The sequence below is a fragment of the Vanessa atalanta genome, chromosome 23 (assembly GCF_905147765.1).
Source record: "Vanessa atalanta chromosome 23, ilVanAtal1.2, whole genome shotgun sequence".
Lineage (NCBI taxonomy): Eukaryota > Metazoa > Arthropoda > Insecta > Lepidoptera > Nymphalidae > Vanessa > Vanessa atalanta.
Genome location: NC_061893.1, coordinates 2,527,116 through 2,544,172, shown reverse-complemented (window position 1 = coordinate 2,544,172; position 17,057 = coordinate 2,527,116). Strand labels below are relative to the sequence as shown.

The window sequence follows — 17,057 nt, the reverse complement described above, 5'->3', positions numbered from 1 at the left end:
ATTTACATTTTAATGAGAAAAATTACTATTTTTATGTTTCACGTTAGGTTTAATACATATAAAGCTATTTCTAAATACCTATCTATTTACAAATAGCTTTGCGTCTTTATTTTTCAAAACAATACAGTTTCATGTTAGTAGCACTAGCGATTTTGACTCAAAACATACGGAACATAATATAAAATAGGAAATGGTAACAGCGCATCGACAATCCAAGCGTATAAGAAACCTACTATACTTAATACTAACTTCACACTGAATAATTACGAAAACCCATTCATCACGAGACAGAATTTAAACCATAAATCACAGTATCAAACTGATTCAAAATATTTTATAGAACAATAACTTACTATACAAAATAATAGAAAAAAATTACCGCTGAAAAAATCGAGCTCTAAACTTGATTTTAAACTAAATTTTGTAAGTCTTGATGAATCAGTCACCTGACACCCTCGTTGAGGAGCAGGTCCGGTTCCTCTTCCAGGAGTAGGTTTTGGTTGTTGCTGTTCTCCTCGTTACCAGCCTCTGAGTTATCCTTACTCGGATCATTGTCTATCTTATACAATATGTCGTGACACAGCGGACACCTGTCCTGGACGTACAGCCACTTCCGCAGGCAGACGCCGTGGAAGAAGTGGTTACATCGCGTTATTTTCGCGGAGTGCATCTCTTGGTAGCAGATAGCGCACACGTCGTCCAATCGGTGCAGCTGGTCAGCGGAAGCCTCTCTTAAAGAATTAATTTTATTCACAGCCGTTCGCCGTTTCATAAACACCGACCATCCGGCCCTCGCCTCACACCATATATTGAAGTACGCATGTATACACATCATCGCCGCTCGTATCGCGCCCCCGGACTCGAATAATAATATCCAGGCCCCGTTGAAGAACAAGAATATGCCGAAACAAAATTCTATCGTGTTCCCGAAGGCCCGTATGTAATAAACGTAATCGTCCAACTGTTCCCAAAACGTACTTCTGTAAGCGTCGAACAGGAATAACGAATAGATCATGAGACTGACTATTACTTTGACTATCACTTCTATACTGAACGCGCTCACGGCTAACAGCCACGTTGATATAGAATGTTGAGACCATAAATATACGAGTAATGAGATGGGGAATATAATTAAAAATGCACAGACGCCTAGCGCTCTGACGTGTCTATGTGTGCTCGGATTGTGCGATGCGCTTAAAGACATCAACATAGGATTAACAATATTATGCAAAAAGTGCAAGAGAGCTGTGAAAAGTAAGCAAAAATTTCTGCACAGTCGGATGAATCTTTTCTCAGGGTTTAGAGACGTCAGTCCAGTTTGCAGCGCCAGAATGTAAAACAGTATGGCAGAAACCGTGCCGATACTTTTGTCCTCCTCTTCGTCTGTCAATAGAATCCATTGGAAGAAGTTCCCGATGTAGTGGCAGAAGAACGAAATGACGGACGTCATACCGAGCACTGCCGTTATAGTCTCGCATCCCGTTACTAGCAACGACTTGGCCATCGAAGCGAGCGACTGGACTGCTAGTAGAGTGGAGACCTTCAGACCATCATCGGCATCCTCGTCATAGTTGTCCATGAGTAATAAAATTGCTTGTTCAGCTACCCGCATAACCCAAAAAACCCTCAGGACGCACGGCACATTCAGTCGCATCCATTCGGTTTCGACCAATGCTGACAGACCGTTGTGACTGACGAACAGTCTTCCGTGTTGGTATCCGCCATACATCACTTGTATCACATCATATCCAGACGTCCAGAGTACATATTTCACGAGAAACAATGGCAATAGCGCCGAGAAAACGGGAGAATGATGCAAAAGATTCGGAGGCACCGGCAACATGGCTAGAAACGATGGAGCCATGAAACTCATCGGTATGAGTTTCTCTAACGTAGCATTCCGTGGTCCTAAGTGAACATTACGAAAAAGGACCGCTAATATGAACTGTATTGCAAAATTTTGGATGACCAAAATTCCTGGTCCTTCGAGATCAACTAAACTCTTCACGTTTAAATTGAGGATGTCTTCTAATATGCTGGAGGGGTGTGATGAGGTGATTGTAAGCGTAAGCGCCTGTATCTGTTTGATGGCGGACACGTTGGTCCAATAGGAGACGAAGACTATTCCTATTGACATCAGGTAGAGGTACACGATGATAAGGTGCTTCGTGTATAACACGAATATGCAGAGTGCTGACATGCATCCTGAAAGAAGAAAAAAAATAGATTAGACATATTTTCCTAATAAAATTAAACTTAATATCGTACCGATGCTTTGAATGATAGTATATTTATACGTAACAATATATAATATCTTCTTTAACAATTAGTTTATTATGTGATTTATAAACATATTATATATTAACTAACTATTGGCCATCTCACGGATCAATTAGTCATAAGGGCTAAGATCTACCTCATCGCACTAACATTTTAAAGTTACGATATGAATGGTAGGGCTCTATACATGGTTATCTAAGTGGTACCCCACATATTTATCCGCCTACTTATCAGCTAATATATATCAAGTATTTAACCATGAATTGCTGAATCAATTTTGAAGGTTGATTGATTTAAAACCTAGGCAAGCTATACCGAGTTATCCGTATATGCCGAGCATGACGAGAATGAACCTGTCTCTGTCGACAGAAATTCTGGCACACGTGGATCTGCTAACCCGAAATTGAGCAGCATGGTTGAATAAGCTCCAAATCTTCTCCTCGGGAGAAGGGTCTCCAGAAGAAGAGAGACAGAGCCCAGCAATAAGACACTGTTAGACTGTTACTTTACTGTGTTTTACAACTATTTTTGATTATTGTACAGTATTCCGGTTTCACTGATTCTTATATAAATAACGTACTTATAAAACTAACACGCTATAATAATACGTTGATTTACGGCTCATTTAATAATATAATTACTAATAATAATTAATTAGTGAGATTAATTTTTGATATACCGGTATTGATTAATTGGGTTAAGGGAGTGAATAAAATAAATTATCTATAATGTCATATTTTTCGGAAAATGCCAAACTTCAACCTCTTTTTTTTATTATTAATTGGTAGACTGGCGAATGAGCCACCTGATCTTATGTTGTCATCACCGCCCGGTATAGAGGCTACCACAAATATTAAACATTTCCTGTCATTATACTGACTCACTCACCCTTCAAAATAATATTTTTTTCTCATGACATCTTTAGACTCTATGAGTCCATTGAGTACTGTTGAGATTCACTATGCAAACAATTTTTCATTAAGATTTTATAAATAAGTATAAAGATTTTCTTTATGTAATAGGTAGACTGACGTGCAAATAGGCCAACTGATGGTGAGTGGTCACGCTGTAAGAAATAATAATCATTCCTTACATTACACCAACTCGTCACCAACTTTAGGAGCTAATGTTATGTACAGGCACAACTGTAGTTACACTCGTTCACTCCCCTTCAAACCGGAACACAACAATACTAAGTATTGCTGTTTGGCGGTAGACTATCTGATGAGTACCGAGACGGGCTTATACAAAGCCCTGTCATCAAGTAAAGTATCAATTTAATAAAGTTTAAAATCTATATATATATATATATATATATATATATATATATATATATATATATTTATAATAATAATTTGGCAATCAGTATTAATAAAATTGCCTTTCACAATACGAAGGATAACTACCTAAATTACTATGATGTTGACTACGATGTTGTATGACCTACTTCTTTATACATTTTTTGATTGAGCCAAGATGACCCAGTCTTTAGAACGCATGCGTTTTACCCGTTGATTACGGGTTCGAACTCAGGGACTACTGATTTTTTTTTTGTGTTTGTGTTTATAATTCATCCCGTGATGATTTCAATGAAATCTGCCACAAGAGTAACAACAAACCCGCATTGGAAAAGCGTGTTGGAATAAGCTCTAAACTCTCTCGTCAATGGGAGAGACTTGGTCCAGCAGGAGGACATTTCCAGGCTGTTACTGTACTTACTTTTTTAATTAACTATTCGTGATGATGGTGGTGAAATCTTATTGTTAAGAAAGAGTTACAAAGAGTTGCCAAAACAAAGATGTATTAAGATGACTTCACCGGGTGTGTCTCAATTCGTATTACAACACGTACAAGAATTAATCCAAATACTATCAATTTATATTCAAAATTAGGCGACGTCGCATTGTGCGTAACCTTGATCCAAGGCTGGTTGAATAGAAGTAAGCAAAGTTATATTTTTTGACGCAGCGATTAATTATGAGGTCACATATGTCATGAATGTGTAAGAATAAATAAAACTTTGAATTGCTATATATTATATTATAGAATACTTTATTAAAGTAGGCATTGCTTTGGAAGTATAGGTTCGAAATGAATTTCTACCCCCAATAGACTCGTTACTTTTATTTATTACAAGTTGTCACCTGCGGCTTTGCTCGCGTTTTAAGAGTTGATCGTCAGGTATTAGAAGCAAACTTGAACTCCAAGGCTTTCCTGGAAATTCAAGCTTTTATTTCTTTGTCTTAATAAATGTAACATCAGCTCGGTTTGTATCTTTATGATATTTCTTTATTGGTGCGGCGTTCCTTAATCAGTGACTAAGATAACTCAGTACTGTTTACTGTACAACACTGTTTGTTTTTTAATTATTTTTTATAGTATAGGTAGCAACTTTCTAGTATCGCCCATGGACATCTGCAACAACGGAGAGATTGCAGGTGTGAAGTCGGCCTTTAAAAAAAATGTAGGCTCTTTTCTTGATGGTTCCCAAGTCACTCACAATAGTGTTTGTGCGAGGCAGAAAAGGCCTTAAAAATCGCGCTGTTACGGATTTTTGAATATCAACGTGGTGTGCGTGAAATGTGAAAAATGCGGTAGAAGATGCAGTAACCCAACCTCTCTACACAAACCCAAACCACTGCTCACCATGACAATTTTTATATAGATGCAAGTAGAGCAAACACTTACTTATTTAGAGTACTTTAAACAAATCGTATACATGAAGTTTAATTATAATTAACCTTTCATAAGAGTGCATGGTTACGACCTTATGTTAGAAGTAATTTTGAATTTTGTTTGAATTGTTGGCTTTTTAGTTTCGTTGACCCGGTGACAAAACGAAAACCCTACAGGATAACTTTCGTATCTGCGTGTTCTCTTAGTCTATTTTTCTTAAATACTCTGGACAAAAACGGCTGTTAAAAAGGGTATTGATAATGTCTGATTTCTGCCCAAGATTAACAAAAACCAAATTGTCATTATTTTCCTTTATATGGAAGAAGACTATTTGCCTGATAAGAAAATATATTTATATACGGGGAAAAACCACAATTAATATTACTCGTCGAACGCCAAACTTTGGTCTAACTGTGATTTTAATAGAATTATACATTCTTAGTAAAAATAATAATGATACATTCTTATTTTTTTTTATTTATATATAGAGCGCATACAATAATTTGAATGTGAATTAAAAAAAAAAGTAGCCTATGTCCTTCCCCGAGACGCGAACTATCAGCATACTTGATTTCATTCATATAAATCGGCTCAGCGATTTAAGCGAGAACAGGTAAGAGACAGAGTTACTTCGTAGTGAGGTTGCGCGTCTCATTTTGTTTTTTTTTACATTCCGTCCATTGTTATACTTTTAATATTGGACAACAATTTATATTTTCTATCGTAATACTACGAAACCCTCTGCACTCGTGTACAACTTGTACTTGACGGTTTTTATTAAAATAATGAGGTCAAGTTATAAGGCCATTCGCTGTCGCGGTGTAATTGTGATTTGACAAATTGTAATTTAAAAAAGCGCAAATTCAAATATTAATCCAACCAGTCTTATTTAATTCAAACTTAAAAAAAAAACGATTACGCTATTAATTAAGAACATTAAATCATTACATTAATTGTCGTTATAAATAAACAGTAATAATAAAGGCTATCCGACCAAATTTCGGCGACTGCAGTATTGACCAATCTAGAAGACTAAAGCAAGCGCTGGATACTAAATACCCTGGGGGAATACCCAGGAACACTTCCTATTTACCCTCATTATCTAATTAGACGATAATTTGACTCAACGATAAAGAAACGAGACGTTACCGGATTTTAGAGACTCGGGAGTGTAAATTACCAACTTCCGAATTCCAGTCAGTCTTGCCTTCTTAACGGGTAACTGGGGTCACGTAAGTTAGCTAGCCCCGGATTTTTATACCAGTGTTACAATGTTACTTAAATAAATTAAAAAAAAAAAAACATCAGTTACAAAATCTTTGCGTTGAGAATATCATTTGGAAACCCCAATATTATTTTTCTTATCTTCTATTAGGGTACCGTTCTTCCATATACCAAAACTTGAACTTTATAAATAAATGAATTAATCTATAAAGCATATTGTATTTGGAGAAAGAGAAGCATGACATTTTTTTTTTATTAAAAATTTCCTTAAAATATTATGTAAACAGTAAGTAAATTTACAGCCTTGAAAAAAAAAGCTTCCTCGTCTCTTACTATTTATATTAGGTTTTATATGTAATATTGTGTAAAATAAATATTATGTGAAAGATGATATGGTTAGAAAGAATGTTACTTGTAAGATGACGTCCGACAGAAAAGTATGGAAGAAGGAGACATGCTGCGCCGACCCCAAGTAAAATTGGGATAAGGGCAGGAGGACGATGGTATAATATTATGTAAACATTTTTGTTGTCATTGTTTTAATTCATACGGTATTTTATAATAAGAATTTTGTTTCTTATCATATAATACATCATAATACAAAGCGAAAGCAACTTCGTTCCAACAAATTGCCCCGCGACACCATTTTTTCCGAAACAAAATTTAAGGTCCTGGGTATATAGATTGCACTAACAGGCTTTTCCGCGAAACAAAAACTGTATTACATTGGATTAATTCACCTAAGAGTCAAGGGTTAGACTATTCTGTAGAGCTAAAATTACCAAGCGAGCCTTACCGAACTCACATTTCATTTGTTTATAGTGTTTACATAGCGATGAACGAACAGAGATATAAATTAAACACATATACATACATGTGTATATTTTTGTGATTGGGCTTGATGTTACGGTGATGTTCGACACGCTACTATAATAAATAGAAGCCCTTGAGATTATTTAAAACATTTACCGTCAGTTACCGTGAAATTATGAATAAAGAAGTCAATTTCATGTTTTTTACTATTACCGCAGTAGGGAATTATTGAAAATAATCAAAAAAAGTTATGAATTGAATGAAAAACAGCCACCTGTTGATAAGTCGTCAGGATCACAGACGTCAGCGATGCGTTGCTAACAAAGCGAACTAAGATGTTGTGTATGTTAATTATGCGTGTAGTAACACTAATTACACTTACCTTTATACTAAAACAAGACAATATGCATCGCTTTTTAGTGATGTAATCTGTACACATAAAAGCGAAATACCACTCACAGATTTATCACGAAATCTCAGAAACTATACAACTTACAAACTTGAAATTTGGCAGGTAGGTTCCTTACAGAGTGTAGAAATCGTCTAAGAATTTTACGAAACTCCACCCCTAAGGGAATAAAATGGGGATGGGAAGTTTGTATGAAAGTCCTACGTTTTTGAAGTAAGAGACGTGAAATTTAAAATGTTTGTTCTATAGATGGTGGTGGAGCTTTACTAATAATGTAGCTTTAGAAATCAAACCCCCTTAGTGGTTAAAAAAGGGGATGGTAGTTTGTATAAAAGTCTCATGTTATTAAAGTTAAAGTAATTATGGGTGAAGGATTTTAAATGGTACATTTTATTTTATTTCAGTAACAATAAGACTTATAGTTAAAAACTAAAATAACTGCTGATAAATGTGCAGGTACAGCTATGATATATATTATTATAAGCAAGCATTAACCTACGGTAAAGTAAGAGTAGCACCTGCAACAATATAACACCTCCACCTCCCCCCTCACAGGTGAGCCACAAGAGGACCAAAAGATAAATAAACAACATCCGACATGAAAAGACGCGTATTGGTCGAGAACTTTTATAATCTATGATAAAAATTTTGGATTTGCGAAAAAATGGCTTTTGAATGTCGACTAAGCTGTATCAGCATTTTAGAAGTAGAATTGAAGAGGTAACTACTGATGTAGTTAGGAGTCGTGTAATTTAATTGTATATTAATGAACTGTTTGCAGTGCACAATATAGCTAAGCTATTAGCAACCGCATGGAATACGTAAATCTAAGGTTTGTTTTCTTGGACTGAAATCGGTTATCGATATTAATAATTACCACATTCAAATTATTATTACATACACGCACAGCTACTGCTAGAGTTAGTACATATTCACGCTTATTGAGTATACGATTTGCGAATACTTTGATAAGCATAAATAAATTACAATTTGATAAATAAGTGCTGTGTCATTGTACTATCAATATTATTTTTTTTAATTATTAAATTATAATGGAAATGGTTTAAGTATAAAATTATACAATCCCATCTCAACATTGCACAGATGAAATAAGAAATTTAATTATGTTGTTAAAAAAAAACATGGCTCCGATCACAGCGCCACCTACCAGGTTTAATCTAAACTAACCACCCACTTAAATGTTACAGTCGTTTACGAGTTGCGTGAAATAGACACGTACATTAAACGACCTTTATAAAAATTTCTATTGTAGTGTGAGAATAGAAAGAAAATTATTATTACAACTAGCATCACTAGATCGCCTAAAACGAAAGATTATAGTTAAAACATACCTTTTAAATTAAAATACATTTTAAAACTAACACTTAGCCATAATAAATACACTAGAGAAAATTTCTTTAATTTTTTTTTGCAGCTTTGATCTTAGTCATTTTAAACAAACTATTATTAAAAAAAAAGTATTAATATCTACATTATAAATATGTTATCTTCAAATCTTAATTTTTTTTAAGGATAAATTTGTATTACCAACATATAAAAATGAACTCTATTTATATTCCAGACAAAAAAATTAATTATAAATGAACTTATATGTTTTTGTACTCTTATGTGATTTTATTTTGGTGCTCATTTTAATCTAAATACAGTATGTATATATATACATTTTATAACTGTATCTTTTGGTAATGACTTTGTATTCTTCAAAATCGCCGATGGAACCGTATATAATTAACCTACTGGCCAAATTAAGGCATTAAAGTCTCATATGTTCTTCATTTCGTATAATACTGGCAAAATATCTTATACAAACATAATTTTCCACCGGCATGTTCAGGTGATTGGTGAATGTTTCTGTACCTCTGCTAACAATAATGTAAAATTTCATGACATTCCAAACCAACGGTAGCTTTCAAATTATTGTTTAAAATTGATTTTGTTGAAGTATCAACTAGATTTTAGGTTTTATAAAATCAATTGTTGTGTTTTTAATATAATAGCCAAAAGGTTTTTTTTGCTATTAATAATTAATAATTATTATTAGCCAAAGGCTATTTAAAAATATTATACGAATGAATTCTGACTTTAGTATTTTAATTAACATATAACAAAAGAAAAACAAAAAATCTGAAACAATTAAAAAAATATTAAAAAATTTAAATGCAGAGAGAACTGTTATTTAAAATTCATGAATTTTAATAAGTTCTTTATAACGGTTTATGCGCATTCAACAATTCAGTTCTGAAATAACATACAATATATCATTACGCATACAAGAAAAAAGGAATGATAAAAAAACCTGAATATTTTTATATATGACAAAAAATAATTAAGTTTTTTAATATAATAATGTGATTTTTATTATTTCCTATACTTTCATAATTGAAGTATTTGTAATTACTAATGTGATTATACATTTATCTCCGTTATATTATAAGACCATCAAGTTTTATCATAGAGTTGAATAGATAAAAACTTGCATTAGTTATAAAGTTTAAATATAATGTAGATATTATGAAAATAAAGATTACATAGAGAATATCATAGTAATATTACTAAATACTAAATGTAGTTTAAATTATATAAGCTAATATTTAAATATGCTTGTTGAAAAATTTTTATGAATATGGTCAAATAATTATTGTTTTGCTTTGATTTTATTTACTCTAATATATTAATAACAGCCTGTAAATTTTCATTTTGATAAGTTTTGGAGATTATCCCACCACACTAACGCAAGTTACTTTAATACTCTGATGATACTTTCATAAGTTAAATGCATTTGTTATAAATAGTGCATTTTTTTTAGATTTTAGATTTTACTAGTTTTTTGTTAAATTGGTATAGTTTATAGTCTAGAATATATATGCTATTGTGATATTTAGATGTAGACTTTAATTATAAAATTTATTTATGTTTTGAGTGTGAGTACATGAATCAAGTTTTTTTTTATATTATAATATTTTAAATCAAATTTTATTAGGGCCATAATATGCGGTGATTTAAAAATTAAATTAATATATATCAATATGCTACTATAAAAATAAAAATTGTCAAAACACAAACATTCATTCAAAATAAACATTCTACTAAATAATCGTTTTGAAAACAATATAGAATCGTATATTATGAAGCGTTTTAAAACCACTTTGAAGTCTTTTGTACATTGTGACATTTACACTCAACAAACCAAGGGTTTCGAAACCAGTTGGGAAACTGAAAGTTTTTACTATGTTGCAAAATAATTTATACTATAGCTGAAAAAATTACGTACCTAGACAACAAACGAAGAATTTGAGGAGTGTTAAGGCGAAAGCGTTGTAGAAGTTGGCGTCGTAATAATTTGTGTCCGAGTCACTTATATCGACGTGGTCACCCGTCACAGTCGATAACAAGGACACCTCCTCGCTGGTCGACACTGGCAACCCCAAGCTGATCTTCAAGAACTCATCCACCACAAATAACGGTGGAACCCTCAGTAACACCTCCACCAGCACTAGGGCCTTCGACCTCAACGACATCATTCATTTATGCAAACCTTTTGATACCGACAGTTTGGTAACCACAGCCGGTTCGAACGGCGACCACGGCGGGTATTATCGATTAATTTAGTAAAATCATCTACTGTTTTGAAATCACGTAATATTTTTCGAAAATATGACTGAAATTTTTGCGACAATAAAATTTGACGTTTTAAATTTAGTGTTGTCAAATTAAAAAAAAAAGTAATATATTGCCATCTTAAAATATTATACTACAACTTTAAATACATTTTTATATATATTTAATTAAATACCTGTTAAATTGATTAATTCTAGAATAATATTATTATATTTTACGTATAATGTAGAAGTAAACGTAAACATTTTTTCCTTTTATTATATCGATAGGTAGCGCCACTGTATTTACAGATCGTAGTTCAATTTATTTCTGATGTTATTATTTATTATACAATTGTTTTATTTAAAAATTACAATACCATATACAATATATTCCTTTACATTCTAATTTCAATACTCAAAGGATTCTTGATAATCACATTATATTCATTGATTTAATATTTTGCAGTAATATTTTTTTATATAGACTCTTAACTACATCATTAATGTAATCAAGTACTTTTACGTAAAATATTTATAATAATTATTTTTATTTTTGCATGTCGGTAGAGTAACTGCTAGCATGAAACACTAAAATACGTAAAAAAAAAGGTTTTTCGTAATTGGTTCGTATTAATAATAAATTAGAGCCAAATTGGTTCTGTTGGTAGAGTGAGCAATTTCTATGATTCAAATACAGGACACCACCATTTTTAATAAGCTTAGATGTCATTTAAGTATATAATTCTTACAATATTCTACGGTGTGAGGAAATCAAGAAAAATATGCTTGAAGTAACTGACATACGTGTTTTTGGTCACAGACTGTGACTAACTTACAAAAACAGACATTCACTTTGTTATTTAATTCATTAATGATAAAAATAATAAAATTAACGTCTCATTCAGGGAATAGCAGTCATGACTGTAAAGTAAAAGCCCATGATGTAATACTGTGCGAAGTGAATATTTGGAAATAATAAATTTGTCAAAATAAAGACCCGCTGAATTTCTTCTGCCGGTTCTTCTCAGGTTTCTTTTCCGAACCGGTGGTAGTGTTTAATTTGACAATCTATAAGTAAAAGTATAATGCTTCTGTATTGAATAAACGAATTTGATTTGATTTGATCTATTTAATGTATTTTTGAGAAGGTCTAAAGCTTATTCATTATTAGGATACATAGGTTAGTAGCAAGATTCTCATCCAACACATGTGTGTATGTTTTCCTTAACCGCTGCGCACGCCATTAGTTATAGTCACTTTATTCGGTTATAATGAACGCGTTGTAGTCTCTTGGCTTTCTTGGCTCCATCTAATCTTAATGCATAATAAGTATTTAAGGTATTTGTTAGGTTCTATAGCCCCTTGTCATAGACAATCAATGATATTTATTAGCACACTTTTCATACCGATTATTTTTAAATCTGCGTTTATTGAGAAAAACACAAGTTGCAGGCAATTTTTTTACATTTATGCTTAAAAAAATAAAGCTTTCATCGTTTTAAAAAAAGTTTATAAATAAATACATAGTATAATAAACAAGAGCCTAACACAAACAAGTCCAAAATGTGAAGTCCATTTCGAATCGATTCGTCTTTATACGGCTTCCGGTATGGCTTCTTTTGTACAGAGGAAAATTAAAACTCGACTTATTGTGAGCTTTGTCGGAGGTACACTTTGTAAGCTCGCGTTGTTTTACTTCTGCAGCATAATAATAAAGTTGCTATGGCTTGCATGAAATTCAGTTTATTCATAAAATAGGCATAAACGCTCACTGAAAATTTATATTTAGATTTTTTTAACCTATTTTTCGTTTATATAAATCTTTTTTTTTTCGGTATCTACATATAAAAAGGCAAAGACATACCAGTTTGGTTCCTTTCACTCTAGTTGTTAACCGTTTTTTTTCGTTTTATATTGTATATTTTACATTTAGTGTTATCAATAAAAAAAAAATAACAGTAGAAAACAAACGATCGACAAATGTAAATTTATATATTATGGTTTGCTCTTTTCAATAATGTTTATTATGGTTAGATTTCAACCACTGATTGAACTCTATCTTTTATATTTATAAAATAACATTGCCGGACTGACTAATTCATCATCGCCGAGCGTAAACTATTAAAGTTAGGACTATGAAATTTGGTAATTAGGATCGTTTTATTGAGTAGACTCACACTAAGGAAATAATTTTGGAAATTCTACCTCTAAAGGAGGACTTCCTTACAAACTTTAAGCCTGTATAGTTTGTATGGAAGTCCGTCATTTTTTAAGTTAGAAACTAAAATCTTTATTTTTGGAAGAATGATAAATACGTATTTAGGCGTTTCTGGATATTCTACCCTAAGGGGTGGAACGCACACCAATGTGATAAATAATGAGGTCTTAAATTAACGGAATATTTTAAATTAATCTGTAAATATATTCAACTTCCATGAGAGCAAAACCGCGGGAAACAGCTAGTAGTATATAAATATTCCGCATATGTGTCATGTATATAAGTCATTATAATTACTTATAAGGATAGCCTTAAAAAAGTATAGTTGAGTTAAAAGAGTAATAACTGAAGCTAACCAATGAAATTTACCGTCATAAACCAAACGGTTTAATGACAGTGACCGTTGAGTTAATACTAACTCAACGGTCATTGGCCTAGCTACCGTCTAGGTCAACAGTCCAATACCGAATAGTCTTAACGAACATTTTATTGGTACATGTATGTAGATTATTATCGATACTACAAAAAATATGATCGGTTTTTGGTTCCCTTTGGAACCACCACTTCACATGATGATGGATTCCATCCTTTATTTAATTTTAAAGAAATATCGCATTGATTTATCAAAGCGAACACTTTAGATCTGCGTCTAATACAAGCTAAATTAAAATATGTATAGTAAACAAAATAATTAAGCTTCCATAACTAAGCTGATTTGTCTTGCCTTACTAAGGCTAACAAGGTATCCACAATTTTGATTTAGTCTTGTAAATATTTCACTATTATTTTTGTTTTTAGTCATAAGTGTTCAGACTCAGTGATAATGATGTTATAATTTTTATGTTAAAAATATGCACTAATCATTAAAATCGTTTTGTAATAGTCAACACTTACTACTTAGGAATATACTAACAAAAAAATGAGGCCAAATTACTCACAAAGAAATAAGGTATGTCTCCAGAAATAAGGTAAATATAAAAGTATTTTTTGGAAACAAATACATATAAATACTCATTAATCGTCAAACCTTACCATCACTTGCAAATGTTCTATTGAGAAGAACCGACAAGAATATCGTACGGTAAAATAAAACATTAAATTATTTTTAGAGAAAAAGTTTCATAAAATTTTCTCATGAAAATATAAGGTGAAAACAATTAATTTTGAAGCCACATGAAATTGTTTCGAATAAATTTGCGATTTTGTTTCTCTGAAATTATAATCACGTGATTAAGTTTTACGTGCATGGAAACTGTGACTTTAAATGGTTTCTTAAAGTTAACATGGAGTTTTATTGATAACAAGCTGCTTTATGAGAGTAAACTTACATGGCTTCTTAATATACTATGTTTATCTTCTTATTATAATACTAGCTGTGCCCGCGACTTTATGCGCTATTGAATTTAACAAAAAAGTTATTGTTATAGCCTAAGTTACTCCTTATTACATCAGCTATCTGCCAGTGAAAGTTCCGTCAAATTTGGTCCAGCCGTTCCAGAGATTAGCTGGAACAAACAGACAGACCGACAAACAAAAATGTGTAAAAAATTTTTTTGATATTTATGTAACGTGTATACTTAGATATGCATTTAGTAAAAAGCGGTTATTTTAATATTACAAACAGACACTCCAATTTTTTTATATGTATAGAAGATAATAGCTGACGGGCACGGCTTCGCAAATCATATCAAAACAGATATTGTTTATTCAAGTAGGCTCATAAAAGCTTTGAAACATCGTTAAGTTAGAGTACTTATGGGTTTACGTTAAAATAACGTAAAATATAATCTTGGTTTACGCGACACGCGCCAGTAAAGTTTCCAGACGACAAGATTTGTTTCGACATCTTCAATAATCATCGCTATATTTCAGCCAATTTACACAAAACCTATATTGAATTATACACTTAGATCCTCCTCATGAATCACTCCGTCCGTTCGTGAAAACTATATGAAAATCCGTTCGTTAGTTTTTAAGTTTATCGCATTCAGACGAACGGACAAACAGACGCGGGGGGTATTTTGTTTTGAAATCTTTATAATCTTTTATATTAACAGCGTCGATTTTTGGTCCCAGTGATTATGGGACGATAGCTACACATAAAAATCCGTTAAGGTCTCATTTTAAAGAACTCCAGCTGTAGATGTGCAGAAAAATAAAGAGGGTTCTTGATTGCAATTGACTAAATTATTACGATTTAACAAATGTTTAATTTAAGACAGCGAGAAATAGTTATGGCTGTTGAGAGAGCGGTGCTACGGCTGTAAAAAAAATGAAAAACGTCAATAAATTAAAGTAAATTGTTATCAAAAAACTCCAATTCCAACTGAACTAATGTAACTATCTGACCCACTAGTGGTTTGTTTACTTATAATATTAAACTAGTAAGCTTTGTGTGTCGCTACAATTTTTGAAGCGGGCAACATTAAAAAAAAAGAAAAAGCATTGGCGGGAAAGTTATGCCCTCTCCTGGATACGCTGGAACCGGGAACATTGTTATAACATTATCTTACATAACTGTATTGTTTTACATGAATTGCTTAACTTAACCAATAAAGAAAAACGTTATTAATTAATTTCGAGAGTGATACACACAACTCATATAAATACACCGTACAAATAACTATCAGCAATTAATTAACAAATAACTTTCTTTTACATTTGTATATAATCATATGATAGAGTAATCTCAAAATTATACAATATATTTGTTTAAAAAAATTTTGTGGTTTATTTCGATCATTATCAAAAGTTGCTTTTTGATTAATATTATAAAAAAAATATAATAATAATTATTAAGTATAAGGCATTTTTTGTTTTAAAGTATTAATAAACATTAAAGATTTAAACACCTATATTCAAATCTAGATTCAAAAAAACTACTGTGTAAATCATGACAGCATTTCTCTGCTCAAACATTATTATTATATCGAACTTACAAACAATTAAAATATAATTAAGAATGTAAGTATTCTTAATAATAACAACTAAAACATGAACAAAGCAAAAATTACTATGAATGCCATTTTCTATTCATCAATCGCAATTGATCATGTGATATACTGAATGCACATTTTTTTAGTATTAGTAGTCATACATTTCAGTCTACAATCATTTAGATACATCTATGACGTCATATCATAGTAGACGATCGAGAAATATTCAGGCGCAGGGCCAGCGGTTGCACGTGCTTTCTCTTTAAATACTGCCAACCGAGAATATCTTATCAGATAAACGTATTTCTTTTTAATGCCTCGAACGGATTTGAATCTCCCTATGAGATTGTCGCAAAATCAACGAGGCAGTTAATATGTGACGCTATGTAAAATAATAAATATAAATTATATTTAAACTGAAGTACAGCATATAAACTTACTAAACCATTTAAAACATACAGTTTTCATAATCTTGAGTTACAACATATGTATAGTTATTTTTGTTTGAAAATACCTTACGTTTATCTTACCCTTTAATGAAGATCCCTCCTGGTCCATTTCAGCCATTCTCAAGCGAGACTAGTCGGCTACACGAGTATGTAAAAAGACACATATGCACTCCCTATTTACTCGGCTGTACTTGCTTTCAGAAGCTGGGGTTTAACACTGATAATTTTTCGATGGAAGAAGGAAACCCATAACTTTGTAACCTGCAATGGTACAAACTAGCACCTAGCATTAACGAGGTAACCAATCAAACATCATAATAAGTGTACTTCAGACATCTTGTTGTTTTTGTGATTTTATACATAATTATGTGAGAAAGTGTACATATGTTTTTTTTATTATAACATTATTGTGATCAATATCATTTTTTTTTG

At 32.0% G+C, this 17,057-nt stretch overlaps 1 protein-coding gene across 1 annotated transcript; it reads right to left on the bottom strand.

Annotated features, from left to right (window-relative positions):
• Positions 1 to 9: 9 nt before the first annotated feature.
• Positions 10 to 11,121, bottom strand: LOC125073234 (protein TRC8 homolog). The gene is made up of 2 exons (XM_047683981.1): positions 10,695 to 11,121; positions 10 to 2,205 (listed from the first exon to the last, which is right to left on the bottom strand). The coding sequence occupies exons 1-2, from the start codon at positions 10,942 to 10,944 to the stop codon at positions 443 to 445; spliced, it is 2,013 nt and encodes a 670-aa protein (XP_047539937.1). The 5' UTR covers positions 10,945 to 11,121; the 3' UTR covers positions 10 to 442.
• Positions 11,122 to 17,057: the final 5,936 nt, after the last annotated feature.

Bases quoted from the DNA above. Each gene is read 5' to 3' on its own strand.
- LOC125073234 (XM_047683981.1), bottom strand. From the start codon at position 10,944: ATGATGTCGTTGAGGTCGAAGGCCCTAGTGCTGGTGGAGGTGTTACTG. The intron at 2,206-10,694 runs GTACGTAATTTT...TTCTTCTTTCAG, and splicing joins ATTCTTCGTTTGTTGTCTAG to GATGCATGTCAGCACTCTGC.